The sequence below is a fragment of the Molothrus aeneus genome, chromosome 24 (assembly GCF_037042795.1).
Source record: "Molothrus aeneus isolate 106 chromosome 24, BPBGC_Maene_1.0, whole genome shotgun sequence".
Classification (NCBI taxonomy): domain Eukaryota; kingdom Metazoa; phylum Chordata; class Aves; order Passeriformes; family Icteridae; genus Molothrus; species Molothrus aeneus.
In genome coordinates this window covers 6270753-6294258 of record NC_089669.1, presented here as the reverse complement: position 1 = coordinate 6294258, position 23506 = coordinate 6270753, and the positions used below count along the sequence as shown (strand labels likewise).

Sequence of the window (23506 nt, the reverse complement as noted above, 5' to 3'; positions counted from 1 at the left end):
TCCAAGGCCGGGCTGGACAGGGCTTGGAACAACCTGGTCGAGTGGAAGCTGCCCCTACCCATGGCAGGGGGTGGAACTAGATAAGCTTTAAGGTCCCTTCCAAGCCAAACCACTCCATGATTCCATGACAAATCCAGAGTAGGAGTGAGGTGGACCTGTTTTCTGGGCAGCTTTAGGGCTGGTGCTCTGCTCAGCCCATGCCTTCTTGCCCTCTAAAGTCTCCCCTAGAAATACCTTTCAGCTGAAGGAAATTCACTGACATTCCAGGTGTATTTGACAAACACTTCTGTTTCCTGCTTCATTCCCAAGAGGAATTTTTCATTCTAAGGATCCAGCTGCTAATTATAGTGGCATATATTATTAATATATTAATAACTGAGTGCTCCTTCACCAGTACTGCTAAATGAACAATTTTTGGCAAGTCCTTTTACCTCGTGGTTCTTGTCCTCTGGGCATTCTGAGTGTTTCTCCTCTAGGAAGAGCATGGATGTGTCACCTGATATGTCCCTTAACCCTTGTGATCTGACAAATGGAATAAAGGACCCTGATCTCTGTGAAAATTAAACTCTGAGATTTGCATTCAAGGAGTATTTAAATTTCACTTGAGAGGAGCTGGCAGAAAGGGCTGTGAGCAGTAGTTCACTGCTGCCATATTTTTAATAGCATTTGACTCTATAATCCTTATCACTGACTGATGTAAATCTGAGTGGTCTTAATCTCCTGGGAAAGGTCCCTGGGGAAGCAGAGCAATGGGATGCTCACGCAAGGAGCTCCTACAAAGCAAGGGAAGGATTCTTGTCCACACTACACAGTGGACAACAAGAAGTTAAGAGGTTTCTCTCTGCTGTGAAGAGCTGAACGATCATCTGGCACCTGCTGTGACAGCATTTCCCTGCCACTGCCTCTGCCTCTGCACTTAATCACCTTCAGATAAAGTTGTCCCTTTTTTCAAAGGCTGCTGGTGCAGATGACGTGGGAGGGCAGGAATTCTGCTGGCCTGGGATTGTCCATGTTGGGGAGAGGCGAGGTTGCTCCTGCTGGATCAGAATTCAGGCTGCATTTTTATTTTGAGTAAGGTCGAGGTGTGGGCTGGGGTCAGTGCTGTTTCCTGTAGGGGTGGTGAGCAGGTGTGTGCTGCATGCTTCAGCCAGCAGGGCTTTATCCACCCAGGCCTCAGGGGAAGGGGGGTGGATATTTTGGCATTTGCTTTCAGCGGGGGAGCCCAGGCTGTAGGTTGGCCTGCTAACAAAAGCAGGAATCCATGCAGGATCCTTCAGGAATGGTCAAGGAAAGGAAGCAGGAACCACTTGAGCTAAGCATTGTAAAAGAACTGCAGCTTGGCAGCGTGGAGCAAGCAGCAGGTAAAACTGCCTTTTCCCCAGCCCTGTCCATGCCCAGTGTGTCTGCAGTTCCTCTTGGCTTACTAATGGGAACCCCTGCCCTGCTGCACCTGCTTCACCCTGGGTCTAACAGCAATAATGGCACCTTCTGGCTCCAGTGCCATTCCAGTGCCACTGCCTGGGTGTTGTGGGGCTGGGCTTTACTAACTTTGACAAATTCAGCTACTTCTCTGTGCCCAAAATGGCTATTAAAGCCAAGGATGTACCTGAAATATGTGTAGAGATCCTGTGTGTCACTACAGCTGAGAGCTAATTCAGCACTAAATCAACTAGTCTGATTTAAATTCTGTGCTCCACGGTATTGACCTGGGGATGTGACAGTTGGAGGGGCCAAAGAAGCCAAGTAACCTCCCTGGCATTTCTATTTGAAAAGTTTCTGTGCAGGCTTAATTTTCTGTACCCGAGAACAGTAGACACTGAAAATTGAACCAAAGCCACTGGCTAAGAAATTGCAGTGTGAGCTCAGTAGGAAATGGAAATCTTTGATACATTATTAATATTCAGTGATATTTTGCATAATTCAGCTGGGACTGATCTATGATCCTGTTCCTTGGAGCTGCTCAAGCATCTCCTGCTCCCACAAGGTGGCAGTGGAAGGCTGCTGGGATGCACTGGCAGGCAAACACTGCTCCTCGGGCTTATTTGGTTCAGCAGCTGAATTTGATCACCATCAAGTTTTGATTTTACTTTATTTTTTAGTTGCAGAAGACAATTTACCAAACACTCAGAGTTTTGCCCAGTAAAGTTTTTTTGTTTTCTCAGGGATTTTCTGCCCTGGAAAATTTCCTGTTTCAGACTGTGAACTAGCTTTTGGGAAGGCTCTAAGAGGTCTGCTTAAAGTTGTTGAAAATGTCAAATTGTGTTGGTTCAGTTGCAAACGAGAGGGATGCTGGCAGAGGCAGGACATTGGTTTCCTCTGTCAGTGTCAGGAAGTTCCAACCTGTTTCAATTCCTGCAGCAGATTTTTAATGCAAGGATGCATCTCCTGAGAACTGCAGACAGTGCACCTTGTTCCCTATCACAGTGATAACCCACTCAGTGCTGTGTATTGACAGCACTGGAGTCGTGTGCTGAACACAAACAATTCCAAAATATTTCATCCTGGTAAGCTTTGTGCTTGTGATGGTCACAGCTGACACATTCAGTGACAGGGTCATGCTGCCAGTTCAGGTGGTGTTGGCTGTCTCTGCCCTGGGGTTGCAGCACTTTTTGCTTTTCTGTTACAGAAAGAATTCCTGGATTGTTTTTGGTTTTTAGAAAAATAAGTGTTCTCCTCTTCTGGCAGAAGTTTAAAGGTCTCAGTTCACAGCAACAGTTACTGCAGCCAGTTTAGGGAATGTGATCACTGTGATGTTTGTTGCCTTTTCACTCTTCACCATAATGCTGAGTGACATTAATTAATGTGAAGGGATTACATAGATCATTAAAACTTCTCATGTATGTGCTGACTCCCCCAGCCCCAAACTTGGTGAGCTCTCAGGAGTCCCAATGCTGTATTTTATTCCTCTGGCAGAGGGATTGCAGGGCTGTGTTCCCAGCTGGATCTGCAACCTGAGCACTCTCACCTCGTATTGGAGCCATCCAGGCTGCCAGGGAAGCACAAGGAGCTGCTCTGGGGGCACAGCACAGAAGGAGCAGCTCTGCTGTCTGAGGGGCACACACAGAACTGAACATGGAACTGTGGAATGCTTTGGTTTGGGTTGGGAGGTTGGTCAGGATCTTACAGCTCATCTCATCATAAGAATGCCTTCCACTAGACCAGGTGGCTTCAAGCCCCATCCTGGCCTGGCCTGGAACACTTCCAGGGATGGGGCATGGGAAAGGACCAGAATTGTTCAGAACTTCCTGATGGGAAATGTTCTTGTAGCCTCAGCTGTCGTACATTTAACCTCACCCCCTTGTAAATGTCCCATGGAAAGAAGAGTTCTGCAGGAATAAAGGGAGCTGGTTGTTCTGATTAACAAGTGGCAAAGATCACAATCTCTTAGTCTCTTGGATCAGCACCTGAACATGTTGAGCAAAGCAGTGCTGTGGGAAATAAAGAAGTTAATCTGCTGCTAGAGAACCTGCTAATCAGCCTGCAACCAAAGTTTCAGACACTGAAACTTGCAGGAGCTGAGAAAGAATTCATTGTCCAGATTGAAACACAACAGCTCCCAGCAGCAAGAGCCTGAAAATGCTCAGCCAAGCCTTTTCGAGCCAGCTGTGAAAGGCTTTAGGACTATGATCTTGTTATCCTTCTGTCTTCAGCTTATTAAATAACTCAGCATTGTCAGGCTGTCTCCCCCCTCATTCCCAGCACCAGCACTCACAGTCTGATGTGTTGTCCTTCTCTCCTGCCTGGAAGGGTCTCTCAGAGCACATCCAGCTTCTGGCAGTTTCTCTAATGACTATTTCCAGTTGCAGAAGGCTGATGGGCAGAACGTGTCAGCACAGGGATAAATTCAGCGAAGAACCAAAACCTGTTGCTTGGATAAGAGAGCAGGAAAGTTTCTTTTTCTGACTGTTTCCATGTAGCTGCCAATGATTGACTTGCTGCTGGGGGCATAGTTCATTTTCTAACTTAAGGAATTGTATTTTGGGAACTGCTGTCAGCATTGTTGCCTGCAGAACTTGCACTTGCTTCTCCTCCCTCCTCCAGCTTACAGATAGTTATTTGCTAATGGCAACTCTCCAGTCAGGAGGAATGCATTGCTGGGATGCTGTACTTTTCCAGTTGTTTCCAGGAGGACAGTATCTGTACTTGAGACTTCTGCTGACTTTTATTTTTATCTTCCTTTTTTCACAGTGCATGTGAGTTTTTAATATACATGCATGTATATATAAACATATATATGTGTGTGTGTATGCCTGAGAAATAGATCTATGTGTGACAAAGGCATTTTAAATCACTCCAGTGTTTGGAATAGGGATACTGTACTCTTTTTAAGAAGAGAAATTTCAAACATGTTAAGTCTGAGTAGCCACATAGCTTTCCATGTGGTGAACACACCTCCTTGTGCACAGGGAGCCCAACCTGTGCCTGGCTCTCCTGACCTGTGTTACCTGGATTTGGAAGAGCCAAAAGTCTGTCCTGGCTTCCAAGAAAACTGCCACTGTTGGTTCCAGTCTAGTAGTTTAGAGTCATTTCTAAGCTAGAAAGAGGTGAGAGGATTTGGAGAGGGCCTAAGAAGAGCTTTCCTCCAGAAGAGCCCATCAAGCTCAGCTCCAGTTCACAACCAGCTGAGTCTCGTTTCCAGAGACTGGGGCAAACTGTGGTGATGAACCAGTTACTGTGTGCAGTTCATGTTCTTACTGTGCTGGCTGCAGGACCTAGATTTATTGGAGAAGGACCTGACAGGGATGGAGGGAACCTGTCATGGCCCAATGCAGCCTGTGTTGGGGATGTATCTCAATTTTCAGTTCTGACATTCAGAAGAACGAAATTCCTTGAAGAAATTCTGAGAAGAGAGCAGCTGTAGAACTTGGTGGATGTTTAGCTTCCAAATTAGCTTCCCAGGTGTTCTTAGAATGCCAGAAAGGTTTGAGTTGGAAGGGAACTTACAGCTTATCTGATTCCATCCCCTGCCATGGGCAGGGACACCTTCCACTAGACCTGGTGACTCCAAGCCCTGTCCAACCTGGCCTTGAACACTTCCAGGGATTAGGGGCAGCCACAGCTGCTCTGCCACATGTAGGTGATGTAAAACTCCAAGTTTTGCACATTCTTGATGTTCCCTCTGGGACTTGGTGATGTTCTGCCAAAGGACTCAATGGTGGTGAATGGTGTTTTACAGAAACACTTAAAGCTCTGAGTGCCTGAAGGAGTTCAGGATGGCAGGATGGAGACCAGTGTCATAAAAGGATTATCAGAAGACTCTATGTTTCTTGGAGAAATTAATCTTCTGTTCTTGTTACCCATGCACCAACCAACAGGGCATTGTACCTCTCTTTTCTGCATCGTTCACCCTTGACTTGGGAGGGGTTTCTCCTCTCAGTATTTTCTTTCCTTCTGGCCAGCATTCTCTAACATACAGAGTGCTCATGTATTCCTGGTTTGCCAGCCTGTATACCCAGCCTTCCTATCTCCTGGGTTGAATCTCCCCTTCTATTAGTATTGTATTGCAGCTCCTTTTGCCTTGATGTGGTGATGAGTAGTTGGGATCCATTTGAGTTTTACACTGTCCTTGATGAAAGAATTGACAGATGAAAGTAGGTGTTTTCTTGAAAATAGGCAGAATTAAGTTGAAGCCAGGTTCATCAGTCAGTTACCAGGTTTTTTCCCTAGGTAATACACAAACCAGAAGCCTGTAGTTCTCTCAGGGCAACAGGACACACTTTTCTCTGTCTATGGGAGTTGTAAACCTCTGCAGTTGTTTTGCTGACTCTCACATACACATCTTGAACAATTTCTATTCTTCTCCTTGAACTTACAGCCAAAACTCTGGTAAAAATCTGTTTTGCTTTATACATGCCTTGAGCTTGGTGTGATGGCTGCTCTTATTGCAAGTATTTCTCAGAGAAAGCTTATTGCAAGGAAACACAACACATAGGGCCTTTCCTTTGAAGATCTGCTTGGACCCTGAGATATTTGCTTGAATTAAGAGGGTGACACAGGTTCTGCACTTGAGGCAACATCATGTTCCTTTAAAACATAATTAAAAACTCTGTGGCTTGTTCAGAGGCTGCCTCACACCCCATTTGGTGCTTGTGCCCTGCAGCTTGCTGTGCTCTGCAGTGTTTCTGCTCTGGAGAGCAGCGTGCTGCTCTGCCTGTGCCATCCAGCCCAGCCCAGCCCTGAGCTGCATCTGACTCGCTGCCTCCTTCTGTGCATTTGTTCTCTCTCACTCTTCCTGCCCATTTAGCACACTCAGGTCTCTCAAAATTCAGTTTGTAAGCAAAGTGACACATTGAAAAATCTGTCTTTTCTCTGCCTTCCACCAGAATTAAAAACCAAAGCACACAGGGTCCCAAGCAGGATAGCACTGCCAGGCTGCTGTGTGCAGTTACAGGCGCTGACAGCAGAGCCCCTCCTTTGGCACCTAGAGCAGGCTGTGGCTGCTCCCTTGCAGAAACCAGCTCTGTCACTGTGCAGTGGCTCTGCTGACTTGCCTCAGAAAATTCAGTTATCTCATGCTGTAAATGGCTTTGGGTGAGCTCCAGGAAGTGATGAATTGTGTAAATGGAAAGAACCCAAAAGTTGGCGAATGACTGCGGCTGTGGCCCAGGCTGAGCTGTGCTGACCTGCAGGATGTGCTCAGCTGAAGGTCCCTCTTACAGGCTGGACTCCCAGAATGTCTAATGATGCTGTGAGATGTCTGTATTTTTATATAGATTTATATAGTGGAAGGGAAAAAGCCTGGGAGGATGATGGGGTAAAAGACCCAAAATGTTTTTTCTTTTGCCATACCCAAAGCAAAGCTGTGGCTGAACTGCACCAAGGAAATGCAGCAGCCTCCTGCAAGTGCCTGGGCTGCCCCTTCTGCAGAGCCCCTCCCCGTGCCTGGGGCTGACCTGGTCCCCATAGATTTGCCAAACCGTTCCTGAAACTCATTTGCAAACCTGTTTTGTCCTCTCTGTACCTGTAGCTCCTACATACCTGTGTCCTCATTGCAGAGTAAATTTCACTGATTTAAATTCCACTGATTCAAAGCCATTGCAGCAAAGTGCCTGCTGTACTGAGCTACAAATTTACTTAGTTTATACATTTCAGGAATTTATATTATTTTACTACTGCTCTGAACTTCATTTGCAGTATATTTTGCAAATGCCTTCTTCCTGTAGGTGGCTTATTGCTTCTGACTGCTGGGCAAACAGCAGTGATTCTGCTTGTGTCAAAAGCTGCAGAAAATGCTTGTTGTTTCCTTAATGTGCCATTACCTGGACAGTGCACACACTGCAGCAGAGAGAGCAGGAGAGCTCCTGCTCTGCAAAATTAGGAGTTGCACAGCTTTCACTCATCAAACAGCAGCTTTTTTGTTCATGAAACAGCAGATCCTTGAGAGACAGTCATCCCTCTGGAGTGTAGGCGCTTCCCATGTTGGCATATCCATCACAGCTCCTGTGTCTGTCTGGATAATCAATGGCAAGAAATGAGCTCCTCTGCAGTGCATGCACATGGCTTGTGCTGGAGGCTCCTTGTGAAGGTGATAAATCACACCCTGGGAGTGCAGCTCTGCAAGCCCTCTCATCTCCATTGCAGGCAGCTCCCAGGGCACAGTTCAAAGAAGCACAGAATCTCCTATGTGGGAAAGGATCTCAGGGATCATTGAGTCCAACCCCTGGCTGTACACAGACACCCCAACAACCCCACTCTGTCCCTGAGAGCATCATCCAAATACTCCTGGAGCTCTGGTAGCCTCGGGGCCGTGCCCATTCCCTGGGGAGCCTGGGCAGGGCCAGCACCCTGTGAAGAGCCTTTATCACAATACCCAGCCTGACCTTCCCTGACACAGCTTCATGTCATTCCTTCGGGTCCTGTGCCTGGTCACAGAGAGCAGAAATCAGTGCCTGCCCCTCTGGAGTCTCCAGTGCAGCATCCCTGGCACAGACTCAATCCTTTGCACTTTCCTTGGCCCCTGGAGATCAGGGATCTTCAGTGCATTATCTATCAGGTCAATCCTTCCACCAGTTTCAGGTGAGAAGGCTCTCACAACACCTGAGGAGCACAACACCTGAGCCCCACAACACCTGAGGAGCTGGGAGGTGACTGTCTGTACCTCCCACAAACCAAGAAACCCTGGAAAGGGGATTCCTCTCTGGAAGGCTGCTTTTGCTGCACAGCTGAACCAGCACTGAACACAGTCCTGAGGGTGGATAAAAGCCACCATGGCAGATTATTGTAGAATGATCCAAATTTCCAGATTCTCTGTGGTTTTGTCACAGTGCAGCAGTTTAGTGAACTTTCTAATAAATGTCTTAACATACTGGATCAGATGCAAATCCTTGTCAGCCCATTACTTTTCCCATGAAGGTGGTGGACTAAAACCAGGAAAAGAGTCCAAGGACAAAGGAAGTGTATTCACCTTCATCCCTCACTTAGCTCACCTGCCCTTTGAACACATGCAGACCTCTGGTACAGTGTTAACCTGGCAGTGATGGACCTGCAAAGAACATTCCAGCACCCTTATCCCTGTGCAGTGAGACAGTGTGAATAATCATTCCATATTAACCAGGCTGAGGTGTAAAGTTTAATTAACTGTTCATAAGACTGAAGCCTCTCCTCCAGCATGGAAATCATTTACTGCTGTGCACTTCTTGACTCAAAGCACTGCTCAATTCCTCACCAGTTCCTCCCAGTGAATGCCAGGGTAGAGGCTGCAGTTTATGTTTTCTCATGTGAATAATTCTTTTGAATTCTCCCAGCTTTGATGAAATCTAGTTGTGCACAAGTCTGTGTTTAAATGTGGGTTTTTCAGTGTTAAGGATCTTGGTTTACACAGGGTGTGAAGGTCATTTCTTTATTTCCATGGCTCTTTCCAAGGTGTGTCTGTGTGCTGCCTGCAGTTCAGTGGCTCCCAGTGTGATGGGTTTCATATTGATGAAGGCAGCAGATTGCAGGAATATGATCGTGACTGTAATGACAGGAAGGAGGGTCTGAGGAATGCACCAGCACAGGATTTCTGTTCTGAGATTTTTGTCTGAGTGAGAGGGCGTTTATGAGGAGTGGGGTTCTTTTCCTAATGATGCAATGATTTGGAATGGAGCAAATAATCTAGGGAATAGGTGCACCTTTTAAACAGAACTAAAGGGTTTATTGAGAGGCTCTGGGGAGAAGGTGCTGTGAACATGTGTGTATTGTGTGCTCATGGGGAAGTTGTCCCAAAGAAACAGCAATAGCAGATGGAGCTAAAATTAATTTTTGTCCATGAGAAAGAGAATAATAGCTCAGGAGTCTACAGAGACAGGAAGGCAGATCATCTGCTTTTACTTTAACCTCTTCTGCACCTTGTTTTTTTCCAGGTCATATCTGACTCCGGTGCGGGATGAGGAAGCAGAGTCCCTGAGGAAGGCACGATCCAGACAGGCCCGGCAGACTCGCAGGTCTACCCAGGTACAGAACGTTCACATTCATGTGTAGGATGAAGAGAGCTGGTTGATTGGTTGCCCAGAAAAGCTGTGAGTGCCTCATCCCTGGAAGAGTCCAAGGCCAGGTTGGACAGGGCTTGGAGCAGCCTGGGATGGTGGGGGGAGTCCCTGCCTGTGGCAGTGGGTGGAATGAGATGAGCTTTAAGGTCCCTTCTAATCCAAACCATTCCATGATTTTGTAAAGAGGCAGGATTTTCTTTTCTGTTATTTCTTAGGACAAGGGACTTGTCTGCACTCACACTGTTTTAGAGAGGTTCTGGCAAAATTTCCTTCAAGCAGTTATTACAAAACCCTCCCACAGACATACATGAGTTAGATTTCCAAGCTTTGCTTTCTGCAGTGTACCTGCCTCTTAGTTTGTCGTGTGATCACATATATTTGGGTTGCTTTGAGTCAGTGATTGTGTCAGTAGGCTGAGAAATACAGTAAAGGCAACAGAATTCTTCCCTTTCTCTTACCAAAGGGATGAAACGTGAGCCTGACCAGATGTGAGTCTGTGGCATTTTAAACTGACCTGGAAGACTGAAAATGTAATTTCAGGCTGGAGAAGTCTCCAAGGAGACTGTAGAGCCCCTTCCAGAGCCTAAAGGGGCTCCAAGGGAGATGGAGAGGGACTTTGAGCAAGGACCTGAAGGGACAGGACAAGGGGGAATGGCTTCCCACTGCCAGAGGGCAGGGTTAGATGGGATATTGGGAAGGAATTCTTGGCTTTGAGGGTGGGCAGGCCCTGGCACAGGGTGCCCAGAGAAGCTGTGGCTGTCCCTGGATCCCTGGAAGTGTCCAAGGCCAGACTGAATGGGGCTTGGAGCAACCTGGGATGGTGGAAGGTGTTCCTGCCCTTGCTTGGGGGTGAGATGAGATGAGCTTTAAGGTCCCTTCCAATCCAAACCAGTGTGGGGTTCTGTGGTTCTGTGCATGAATGGAAGGCTGCTGTTTCCCTGCAGGGAGTGACCCTGACGGACCTGCAGGAGGCCGAGCGCACGTTCAGCCGGTCGCGCGCGGAGCGCCAGGCGCAGGAGCCGCAGGGTGACAGAGCCGAGGACAGCGGTGACAGAGCTGCACGCTGGGCACGGAGCACGGACGACGAGGTGATCCTTGTGCCTCAGCACCCCTTGCCTGAGAGCTGCCAAAACCCTTTAGGAGAGCTGACATCAGGAGATGTTCCTTGGCAGTTATCTTTTTATTCTGAGGGGGACACACTAGCTGGAAAGAGGCGCTGCTGGCTGAGGAGCAGCCGTTCAGTGTGAGGGAGGTGCACGTGGAGGGGCTGGAGCTTAGCTCTGCCTTTGCTGTCCTCTGGGAATTTCACCTTTCTGTCTCTTGCCAGAAAATAAAACTATGTAAATCCCAGAAAGTGTAATGAGAAGGCTAATGATAGAAATGTGGCCTGGATCCATCCTGCTGTGCAGTCTAGGCAGAGCCTTTGTGTTCATGTTTTTCCACAGATGTTCAATGTGTAATGGAAAGCTGGAGAGACCAGTTTTCTGCCCCTGCCACCACCTCTGTTTTTTTCACTCTAAATCATATCTTTCTATTAGATAATTTGTGTCTCCTGCCATGAGCTGTAGGAACAAAGGGATTGATCCCAGATCTCCCAGCTGTGGAGGGTACTTTCACACTGTAGCTGTGCAATGACTTCAATATCCATCCTTATCTAATAGAATGAACCTGATCTGGCAAGTGCAGGTGGTCACTTCCAGCAGCAGTGAAGAAAACATTGCACTCTGAAAAATTACTGCATTCCTTGAAATCCAAAATCTGGTACTTCCTTTTCATTGTACTATTTTTCTGTCATGGCTCTTTGTTTCTAGACCGTCTATCGGCGACTGAGGGGCCCAGCACAGCCTGACAAACCCACGACGCCTGTGTCTCCTTCCACAGCAGCACCTCTGCTCTATACAAGCTCATACCTGACTCGAACAAATAAATATCTAGGGCTGGACTCCGTGAATCCAGCAGATTTCAGAGCGGCAGGCACAGAGATGGAGAAAAATGGTACGTACCAGGAGAGTGAAGAACAGACAAAGCTCAGGGGTTTTCTTGTGGTTTAGAACTTCCAGTGTGTACAGATGGAGAGAACACGTTTACTTGTTACTCTGAGGGAAGCTGCCATGTCACAAAACAAATGTTATGTGTTTAAATGAAGTTAAACAGATTCCTATTGCTTGTAACAGAGGGATAAAAGGATATTTTTCATTTTGGATAAATAAATGAGACAGTGATCATGGAGCATTTAGCTATTAGAGCTGGGGAAAGAGGTTCCCCTAGTACAGGTTGTCCTCAGAACAGGAGTAAGTCAGGATGACTTGGGGAGAGCTGGCAGCTGGGGTAACTTTCCTGGCTCTGATGAGGGAAGGAGTGTGAGTATCCAGCTGTAGTAGGACACTGAGATTCCATTTCATTTGGTTTAATAACTCCTTTGTAATATAACACAAGGCAAGATGACCTTGATCAGCTTGAAAAGAACCCCAGACCCTTAGCAAAAGCACAGATGTAAATCACTGAAACCAAAGCAGTCTTTCTTTGCTTGGCCAGAGTGTGAAGATCAGGATTCAGATGACAGATCCCTGAACAAACAGTCGATCCGAGAGCGGCGACGGCCAAAAGAGAGACGGAGAGGCACCGGTATCATCTTCTCCACACAAGATGTGAGTTTGAGTTCCTTAGAAAGAGAAACTCCAGGGTGAATTTTCTTCCTATTCCAAGCTTCATGATTTTCTTCCCAGTCCATTGATTTCCCCTTAGTTCTTCCCTCTCCAGCTCTCTTTCAGAGGTCTCACATCCTGTTTGGCCTCTGTCAGACCGAGCAGCAGCTCTGGGCAGCCTGCTCCTGAGCCATATCATGGGAACCCTGCAGGACTGGGAAAGGGCCACATGGGAGAGGAGAGATTCAAAGTCTGATTCCTTTGGAAGGAGGTCACAAGCCACCTGAAATATTTTCAAATTTCTTCAAGCCCAAATTTGTCTGCTTTTTAGGCCCCCTGAAAGAAAGACAATAGGAAGAAAACTCGTGTCTGGGTCCCCTCCCAGCACCAGGGAACACTCACAGCATAAGTGCAGAAGAGCTGTCTGTGTCATGGTCATTTCTCTTAGTCCTGGTTTCAGAGGATTTCTTCAGTCTGAGGGAAGAAATCCAACCCTCCAAACTTTGGTTAGAGCCTCAGCTAGGAAAATAGATCACCTTTTCCAGGAGAGAATAAGAATTATGAAATTATGGTTGATGAGTTGAGTCCAGAGTCAGCTGGGATGCCATGGTAGCTCACATTTGCTCTGTGAAATCCTGGAGCAGTTACAAAGGGCAGTGGCTTAGAGAGGCTATGCAAGTGCAAGATACTTGGGATGATGAGTCTTTCCATCTGGAGTCTAACTGAACTGGAGATACTTTTGGAAGTCAATATTATGACAGGAAGTCAATATTGTGACAGTATTTCAGATGTGCAGTTTGTCCAAGTTTTTTCCCCTCAGTGTATAAGGGACTTCCTCCCAGTTCCTCAGAGGCATTGGAATGGCAGGAGCCATCTAAAGAAAGTGATTCTGTCCTCAATACCAAGGTCTTCTAAATGGCCATTAGGACACCAAACCAGATCTGATAATTAGCCAAAAGCATTTGTACAGGCATTTATTTTGACAGAAGTTTTCCTAACATTAGCATCAAGTAATTTTTTCACTGAAAGGGTGTTAGGGGCTGGCACAAGCTGCCCAGAGCAGTGGTGGAGTCACCATTCCTGGTAGGGTTCAAAACACACATAGACATGGCAGTTTGTGCTGTGGTGGAACTGACATGGTGTGTTCAAAGGTTGGCCTTGTTGGTCCTGGAGGTCTTGTCCTACCTTAATGATTCTGTGATTCTATAAACAATACATTATCTTCTTGGAATAAAGTTTTGTTGTCTCCAGAGCTGCCTAATTTTATTGTTTGCCTTTCCTCCTAGGATGAAGATGAAGTTGATGGAAACGAGGAAGTGAAAGAAACTCGGGTAAGTGAGACCATGTATCTGAATCACTGATGTGTCACTCTTGGGTGTTGGTGGCAGAGTGTTCTGTGCCTTTTACTCTTGCCTATAAGAGAGTTCAAGCTCTGCTCAGGAGGATGAACAGGCAGGTAGTTCCAAGCAGCAATTTCCTTACGGATTTCTCTTGTGAAAGATGAGGTGTATCTGCAGAGTGCCCTGAGTTCAGTGTCAGCTCCTGGAGAGCTGCACAGGAGTTGTGGAGCCTGGAGGGAATGCAGCAGTGGGGCTGCAGTGCTGGGGCAGTGGGATCCCAAGTGTCTTGGGGAAGGTGTGACCTTGGATCTTGGATTCTGCTATTTGGACAGGATGTTTTGTATTTCTGGAATCTGCTCTCCTGTCTCATGGATTTGTTTTCTTGCAGTAAATGGTCTTTGCAAGCAGCACGTCAGAGGTTGTTCAGTGTTCCCCTGTTCTTGAAATAGTCTCATCCTTTGAGGCCCTTTCTTTCATTTTATAATAACTACTGACTCTTTCCAAATTGCCTTGGTTTCCTTTGGTTTTGTTTGTCTTTGTCTGAAACACATTTGAGCCTGACAACATGACTGACTCTGACAATGTCAAAGCTAAATACATTTCCAAGCTATTAAAGTGCAATGTGGAAGACCTGGGAGAAGCAGCAAATGTAAGGTTGCATAGGGGTCAGCCTGCTTGTGGGATGTTCCATTTTAGCTGGGAAACGTTGAACCTGGGGGAGCCTTTCCCTATACTTTGCAATGCAGTAGAGTGCTTGAAGCATCATTTAGTTGGAATTAACTGGTTCTTTGCTGAAAATTGGCAATAACACTCTTCAGACTGTGTTTTTGTTTTCATTCTGCAATATTCAGTCAGAATGCGGCAAAGTCACAGCGAGCCTTGCTGGGGCCAGAGCCTCACGTGGTGCTGGGATGGCGTTTAGCATGTGCTTATCTTTCCATGCCAGCCCTTGCTTTCCCAGTGCTTACTTTGCACTTTACTCCACTTGAAATGTGAGATATTCCTGCTCACAGAAGCATCACCTGCTTCAAGGAGGCCAGCTCTTCCCACAGGAGTTTCTGCTCATCACAGTGCAGAGCTTCCTGAAATCTTCACTGAACCCTGCAGCAGTGATTCGGCCATTTATCGTCATTAAAATTGTTTTGATATTTCTGCTGCCTCACATTAAGACAGAAGGTGGGGAGTTTTGTAATGTGCAAAAGTAATAATCGTAATAGGGACACCTTGTTTCCAGCAGGCATGTTTGGAACTTGCTGGGAATGTCTTGTTCTTCTGGGAAGTTGTCCCAGATTACCTAAATTAAGACAAAAGAGTAGCTGAGGCTGCAGGTTTTGAGGCTTCCTGGAGTCTAGTTCTAAAATTGCTGAAGATTTTATTGAGCACAGTCCTCACTGGTCATGTAAATGGACGAGCTGCACTTTGGGAGAACCCAGCTGCCCAAAAATTCAAGGTCACCCAGTCTCTTACAATCAATAATACTGGTTTTCTCCAGATTAACAGCAACGATTCCTTTTGTCTAACACTTCATGTGATTTTCTTGTGGGATCCATCTAGAAGCAGAGCAACTTCCTTTCAGTTCCATCATCCCCTTTGTGCAGGTGCTTCAGGGTACCAGTACCATGGTTTCTTATGCACCCAACATACCTTAGACCTGGGTTAGACTCTCCTTCCACTCTTCTAGAGCTGGTTTTCCCATTTTCCCAGTCCTCTTGTTTTTATCCAGTTCTTGTTTTTTATCCAGTTCAAGTTTATTTTCTTGAATGCATGCCTTCAGCATCATGTCACTTGGTCAGTCTTCCCTGGTTTATTTGAGATCCAAATCAGAGATTTCTGTCCTAACTGGCTATCACTTTGGCAGGAATCATGGAACAGCTCTCTGTTTTCAGTTCTAGTGCCAGTAAGAAAGTACAGTTAATAGTCATTAATTCATTAGCAACTATAGTTCTAGAATGGCAGGTGCCAAATGTCACTAGGTTGTGAACTTGAACAGTCTGGAGTGTCCCATTTTAGTAGCAGAACCCCAAAGAATCTGATTTTGTGGGAACGGTTACAATTTTCCTCCAGTGTTTATATCTTGGCTGATATCAGGATGATTTTCATGGAAGCCAAAAAAAGAACTTGCTTGAAATCCTTCCTCCAAGCTCTGCAGTGCAGGAGACTAGCACAGAAAAGGTAAAGGCAGTTTTGGGAAGAAAAAAAAGGAGCAAATACATGTTGTTCTAATTCTCAGAAGTGGATGAATTATTTTGGCTGAGCTCATGAGCACCAGAGTGGGAAACCAGCCCAGACACTTTGGCTGAGCTTTATGCAACTAAGAGGTCTCATAGTGGGATGTGTCAGTGTCCTCCATGTGTTCTGCTCCCACCCCAGCTCCCTCCTTGGGACACAGACTGCCTGGATGCACTGTGGAAAGTTGGAAGAGCAGACAAAGTTTTATTGTGGAATAAATGTTCAAGGGTACAAGGACTTCAGCTGGAAAAAGCCTCTGGGGAAGCAGCTTTAGGAGAAGTTTTTCCGTGATTCCAGTGGGAAGGAGCTGCAAAGGAAGGAGTTTTTGTGTGGTCTGGGGAGACCTGAGCTCAAAACAGAGGTGGGGGAGAAGCTTGGCCACAGTCTCTGTTTCTCAGAAAATAAAAATTGGGAGAGTCAAAGGCTCATGTTGTACCCAGACTGAGCTGGTGGGAGGCTGGAGCTGGGAAACCTTCCCTGTTCCCTCAAGCCACTAACTGCAGAATACCAGTGGGAATTCCAGTCTTGGTGAGGCCAAATGCAGCAGAGCCAGTGTGGGTAGGGATCAATGGGCTCGTCTGGGATGCAGCAGGAGGATGATGATGAAGACTAAAGAGAATATTCCAGTGTTCCATTTCAGAGCAGGTTTTCTTTATCCCTGACTCTGCTGGCTTTGACTTGGCCCTGACTTAAAGTAATGGAATCCATTACAGACTGGTTTGGATTGGAAGGGACCTCAAAGCCCATCCAGTCCCACCCCCTGCCATGGGTAGGGACACCCCCACTATCCCAGGTTGCTCCAAGCCCAGTTCAACCTGGCCTTGGACACTTCCAGGGATGGGCAGCCACAGCTTCTCTGGGAAACTTCTGCCATTGCTATTGCACAGCAGGAAAAATGAGAAACAAATTTGGAAGAAAAGCATATTTTAAATGACAGAGCATGGAGAACAAGTAGAAAATGTTTACAATCATTTAAAGGATTGTTTCTCCTTGCAGTTCTCTGCTGGAGCATTACAGATGTGCCTCACCAACAGGAGAGTTTGTCAAAGGAAAACTTTAAATTCAGAGGAAGACACTGAGTGTTATGTTCATAAAATAACAATTTCTGAGCAGTAAAAGTATCAAACAAAATGTCTGTTGTCATGAACTGCCTTCAGGACAGTCTGTATAGCCCAGTATAAACCCCAGACACACTAATGGAATTAAGTTTTATGGAGGAATAGCACTGAAACGTTTGATTGTGAATTACAATTGCAGTAAGTGGATTAAATAGGCTCCATTCCTGTCTCCCTGCGCTTTGATTTATGGAATGAACCAGGCTCACTCTGGTTTGTAAATAAGTGTTCTGCCTACTTGTACTGTTACCATGAAATCACCAGATGCAACTGGATACCAATATAAATTAAATCTCTGGCTTAGAAGGGATGAATTTCTAAGCTTAATTCCACAAGTTCTAAGGGAGGACCAATGAACTGGAAAATTCGTTATACAAACTCAATGTCTTAATGTTATTGCTGATTCAGAGCTATGACCTGGGAGTCCTGATTTTGGTGTGCCCTATTTTTCACCTATATTTTTGCTTTTAGTTCCACTTTATCCTTCCACAGAGGCTTCAGTTCAGCTTTTGTCACCAGGCTGTTTGCCTTTCTGTGAAAGATGGGTGTGATGAATAACTAGAAGATCAGGAATAGCTTTTGTTAAGTGCTTTGTGAATGTCCTGTTGTAGCCAGACCGGGTGTACTGGGAGCCCTGGGAGTCCCCAGTCATTGCTGCCCCTTTCCCAGTGTCATGCAGCCATCCCTGTGCCTGTGGACTGTGTTTGGAAGCCAAGGAAGGCTCAGAGTCCTCCACTTTCAGGGCTCACATTGCCTAATATGGTAAGGTATGTCTCCAAGAGCTGAGCTGTTTTGCTGGGATACAAGGGAAAGTTGACCAGTAAAAGGAGCAAAATAGGTGAACTTCTGGCCAGCTGATAAGCAACTAAAACCCTTTCAATCCAGACAGTGCTGTATGGTGGTGCTCATCCTCTGCCTCATTGCTGCTGGCCTGGGGTCCCTTCTGGGGATTAAGGATATGAGTATTTTCCCCTGGTTTTACCCTTGAATGTTTATTTCTAGAGGAGATGTGGTGTGATGTGGGAAGGAAACCATCTGGCTCCTGTCCAAGGGCACGTAGATGGCACTATGCGTCACTTGCATCATGTAGTTAAATTGGAGAGCATTTAATTCTGTGTAACATAAGGCTGGGAGAGATTGGCTCTGTTTAGTCCTGTTTATAAACAAATTGCTCTAATGGGCTGTGTATGCTGCAAGGAAAGATCTTTAATATGTATAGCAATATGAAATAGCAGCAAAGTGCTGCAGGAAGGAGCATGAGCTTTGCCATGGAGTTGAATGTGGTGAAGAATGTCCTCATCGTGTTCAGAGTGCCCTGGGTTCTCTGGGAGGTGAAGGGGGCAGACAGCAGAGAAATTAAAATTCATTCTGCAAATATTCCTACAAAAATGCTTCACATCTGCACAGAGGATTTTCCTTGTGAGTCTCCAGCCTGGCGTGCTTGTGTTGGTTTTTCTTAACCTCAGTATGTGGAGAAGGGCATCAGCCTGGGTGTCTGCTCTCTGTGTTGGTACAGCACTTCTCTCCTCAGCCTGGCTCTGAACACCAGTTTACAGCTCTGGGAAAACATTGTTTGTGCCTAAAGTCAAGTGACCCAAGTGGGTTATGCGACTACAGGGTTACAGCTAAATGCCTTCAGGTGAATTCCTCTAACTCACCAAGTTGCTGAATTAGGAAGGTGTAATGTGAAGCAGTGATGAGGATGGGGATGGGTAACACAAAACCAGCTCAAAGCCAATCTGTGAGTCCTGGGAAGATGAAGCAAAACAGCCAGTCCTCCAGGAGTGATTCCCAAGGTCACAAACTCATAACTATTTAAGGTAACTTTATGCTGTAACATCTTGTTAGAAGATTGCTGTCAGACTTGTGGTGCAGTCTGAGGTGACTGATCCTTCTCAGTTGATGGTAAGTCATTCCCCTGCAGCCATGGGGCTGGGGTTGGCCCTGCAGCAGCCACCCACAGCTCCCTTGGCTGCTGCTGGCATTGCTGGGAGGCCTGTGCAGTCAGTTCAGATGATCCCAGCTCACCCCACGCTCCTTTTCCTTTGCACCCATAGCAGCTGTTGCATGGGGTCCTGGGATTCTCCTGCTTTCTTCCCAGAAGGAGCTGGGAGCAGTGTGATGGATAGGGTGACAACAGGATCCATGACACGTGGGATCTCTGCTGTCTGCCCCCTTCACCTCCCAGAGCACAGCCACTGCAGGAAATGGGAGTGCTCACTCCAGGGTGAATGTTAGCCCAGACCCACTGGCCTGAGGAGCAGCATTGCTCCTGCCCCATATCCCAGAGACAGAATAAATCTCACTATTGTTTTATGTCTGTTTGTAATTTTTGACTTTTTAAAGGTTAACAGTGTGTGGTTGTGCTTATTCATGTAACAGAGCATCCCACCACTTTTTGTGGGAAACTGTCAAAATCTGTCTCCTCGTGACATGTTCAGAACTATGAAAGGAGTCTCTGACTGCTGAACTGCTTGGAGCAGGTTCTGGGCCCCTCTGGGAGCTGATGATCCTACCTCAGTGTCAGTCATCCAGGGGGCTGGGGGAGGATGTCTTTCCTGACATGATTGAAGTCATCCTCCAAAAAATCTGATCTGCTGAATTAAAATTCCTGCCTGCAGCAGTAGATACCTGGGTGGGCTGTGTCGTGGTGACAGAGGTGTCTGCCCTGGAGAAGGGAATTGGGGGCAGTGGGAGGGGGCTGCAGCACTGTAGGAATGTGCCCCCTGTTGACAGAGTGACTAAATTATCCATTGTCTCTTAAAAAGGGAAAAAAGCCCAGAAGTTTCTCTCCTCAATTAGGTAAAAAGACACCTCATAGGACCTTGGGGGCTTCACCTCAAACTTACAGATAGCCAATTGGACAGGAGCTAAAAAGTCCCACCTAAACAATTTACTCGAAAAAGAAGAGAACAGAGAAACTAATCACTTTTGTGAGGTGTTTTACCAGGAGCAAGAACCCCTTGTCCTGGCTCAGTTTTTCTCAGTAAAGAACTTTGTTATTTTGCCTTTTATTAAAACTTTTCTGTTTCCAGCACTTCCAGCACAGAAGCCATCCTGCTGATTTTATGCCATCTGAGGTGGCTGAGCTATCTCTGGTGTGATATAGATCTCCAAGAGCTCAGAAGACCTGGCTCGAAGGAGACCCCTGTATCACAGCACGTGGAATTGGGATGTGCCATGCTCAGGCTCTGCTGTCTGGCACTTCTCCCCAGTATGAGAATCTGCACCCAGTTCTGGGGTCCCAGCACAGGAAGGATGTGGAACTGCTGGAATGAGTCCAGAGGAGCCCATGGAGCTGCTCCAGGGCTGGAGCCCCTCTGCTCTGGAGCCAGGCTGGGAGAGCTGGAGGTGCTCACCTGGAGAGGCTCCAGGGAGACCTCAGAGCCCTTTGCAGTGCCTAAAGGGGCTCCAGGAGAGCTGGAGAGGGACTTTGGATGAGGCATAGCATGACAGGACAAGGGAGAATGGCTTCCCACTGCCAGAGAGCAGGGATAGATGGGATATTGGGAAGGAATTCTTGGCTTTGAGGGTGGGCAGGCCCTGGCACAGGGTGCCCAGAGCAGCTGTGGCTGCCCCTGGATCCCTGAGAGTGTCCATGGCCAAGTTGGATGGGGCTTGGAACAGCTTTCACCTGGTCAGTGAAAGGTGTCACTGTCATGGCAGGGGGTGGGATGAGATGAGCTTTAAGGTCCCTTCTAGCCCAAACCATTCTGTGATTCCAGCATTCTATGGATGCTTCTCTCTGGCAAAGCCAGAAGCTGATTGTCCTCATCAATTGCCATCCTGTGCAGGCTGGTGCCATCACACATTTATGTAGTAAATTATTTATCTCCCAGACATGTCCAGAAGGAACAAAAAGCAGAAGCTGTTATTACCTCATGGCTAGCAGAGAACTTAGGATTAATCTAAATTTGTTTGGAAAATTGGAGTCAAATTCTCTGGCAATAATATATCATTTGGAAACAACCACTGTAGGACAAATGGTATGTTGCTGTGATATAAGTGGTGATGTGGTTTGTCCCTTGTGTCTCTAAAAGGTCACTTTTTGTTCAGAATTTATATCCTCCCACATGCCTCTCTTCAGAAAAAAACCCCATGTTTGGAAAATCATTGTTAGTTTTCTGCTCTTGGAGATGGACTTCCCCTGTGAAAAGTAACATTATGTGGCATAAGCTGCTTCATTGTTTGGTGTGTCAAGTTGTTGAATCCTTAAGCTACAAAACTCCTTCTGGCAGGAATTTCCCACCTGCTCTGGTTAATTTACACCTCATTGCTCATTATAGGGAACCTATAAGAAAGATGTAGAATGACTTTTTACAAGAGCATGTAACGACAGGACACGGTGAAACAACTTCCCACTGTCAGAGGAGAGGTTTAGATCAGATATTTGGAAGAAATTCTCCTTTGTGAGGGTGGGGAGCCCCTGGCACAGGGTACCCAGAGCAGCTATGGCTGCCCCTGGATCCCTGGAAGTGTCCAAGGCCAGGCTGGACGGGGCTTGTGGAAAAGTGGGAGGTGACCCTGCCATGGCAGGGGGTGGAACAGGATGAGCTTTGAGGTTCCTTCAAAGGTCTCTTCCCAGGCCATTTGTGATTCTATAGTAGGCACTACCAGGTACCCAGTGCTGGGTGGGTTTGGGTGGCTGTTTTACCATATAGGTTGACTTTTCATTGATCTTCGATTTCATCCTTGGCAGTGGACATGACCCTGTGCACCACAACGTGCTGCTGCTGAGGGATGGTCAGAAATAGGCTGAAGCACAGTTAGGTGACAGTGGGCTGAAGTTACAGATTTGCCTGGCCAGTGGCACTGGGATATTGTTGTGTGTCAGCCACTCACTTCCACAGCTGAGCTGGCAGACAGGTTTTAGAGCCGTGGGTACAGAGAATCTGATCAATGTAGATAAAGAGCAGAATGCATCATGACTATTGTTCTGGCCCTGAGATTTTTATTTCTCTACGTCATATTTTGGAAAGTCCCTTAGCTTGAAATAGCTGTTTCCATCTGGTTCTTGTACTGCTGTTTGCTTTCTCAGCTTCTCTGGCATGGCCTGTTCATAGCTGTGCAAATTGTTGTGTTCTTCCTTGTAAGAAACCTGGGTGGGTAGAGGGAACCTGTCAGGAAACACTTGCTGAGTGCAACTGCCAGACAGCTTCCCCTGGAAAATATTATATTCCAACACTACTTTATCCCTTAGTGGTTGGAACTGGATGAAATCAGTTGATTTTTTGCATGAGCAGTGCTCAAACTGGACTTTTGAGTGGACAGAGCAAAGCATCTCCCTGGATTTGCTGAAGCCTGTCCAGAGAAGGGCAACAGAGCTGGAGAAGAGTCTGGAGCACAGTTCTGATGAGGAGCACCTGAGGGAGCTGGGAAAGGGCTCAGCCTGGAGAAAGGAGGCTCAGGGGGGACCTTCTGGCTCTGCACAACTCCTGACAGGAGGGGCAGCCAGGGGGAGTTGGGCTGTGCTCCCAGGGAACAGGACAAGTGGGAATGGCCTCAAGTTGAGACAGGGGAAGTTCAGGAAAAAATTCTTTCCTGAAGGGGTGGCCAGGCCCTGGCACAGCTGCCCAGGGCAGTGGTGGGGTCACTATCCCTGGGAGTGTTCAAAAAACATGTGGATATAGCACTTGGGACATGGTTTAGTGATAAACATGGCAGTGGTGGGGGAACAGTTGGGCTCATTGGTTTTCCAACAATCCTTGATCCTGTGATTCTCTGATTTTATTGTGATGCTTTTTTCAAATGAAGCACAATACTGAGTTCAAGAAAGAGCCAGGTTTTGGGTGGACATGAAGCAACCTCTCCATAGCCACCAGACCAATCTCTGGTGTACAGGCCTGGCCAGGATTATGACATGACAATGAGCAGTGCTGGGGTTGCCTCAGGGTTGTGCCCATGGCTACATTTACAGCCTGAATGAAATCCTGTCTGTGATCTCAGAAACATTTATATTTTGCAAAGCTGACAGAAATGTCCCCTTCAAAGGCAGAAATCTGGTGATTTGTTGTTTCTGGTTATTGCCATTGTGGCCACCCATTTCTGTAACCTCTCACCATCAGCCTGGGCCAGAGGAGGGTCAGGCTGAGTATCAGGGAAAGGCTCTTCCCCCAGAGGGTGCTGGCACTGCCCAGGCTCCCCAGGGAATGGGCACAGCCCCGAGGCTGCCAGAGCTCCAGGAGGGCTTGGACACCACTCTCAGGGATGCCCAGGGTGGGATTGTTGGGGTGTCTGGGCAGGGCAGGGGTTGGACTGGATGATCCCTGTGGGTCACTTCTGACTCAGGATATTCTGGGATTCTATGAAATATAGTTTAATATAACATTCAGAGGGGGAACATGAACATCTGTGGGTTCTCTCAGAAGCATTTTTGCCTTTGATACTCTTGAGCCATGGGTTTGTCTGCCCCCTCCAGACCCTGTCTCAGGTTGTGCAGATGTAGATTGGTTTACTGGGCTTGTCCTGAGCTTTATCTTTAAATGATGATGAACTCAAGACAGTGAAACCATCTCCCTCTCTGCAGCCTTTGCTTTAGATCCAGTTCTCCCCCTCTGAAGTTAGGGATGTCCCCAGAGGGGTCAATGAACAGCCCAGCTTCTCATCCTGCTGTACCTGCTGGATTTGAGTGTCTAAGACACCTTTTCTTCCAAAAACTCAACTTTGCTCCACAGAACTGCTGGAAGATGTTTCTCCTGCATGCAGAATAG

General features: G+C 46.9%; 1 protein-coding gene across 4 annotated transcripts in view; it reads left to right on the top strand.

The window, feature by feature from the left end:
• Positions 1 to 23506, top strand: part of PPP1R12B (protein phosphatase 1 regulatory subunit 12B) — a 134801-nt gene that overhangs the window by 70563 nt on the left and 40732 nt on the right. For all 4 annotated transcript variants that reach the window (XM_066565104.1, XM_066565103.1, XM_066565102.1 and 1 more), the window contains 5 exons: positions 9342 to 9432; positions 10412 to 10555; positions 11279 to 11462; positions 12003 to 12115; positions 13399 to 13443. In XM_066565104.1, coding sequence (XP_066421201.1) covers positions 9342 to 9432; positions 10412 to 10555; positions 11279 to 11462; positions 12003 to 12115; positions 13399 to 13443 — 577 coding nt within the window. The remainder of the gene's footprint in view (positions 1 to 9341; positions 9433 to 10411; positions 10556 to 11278; positions 11463 to 12002; positions 12116 to 13398; positions 13444 to 23506) is intronic.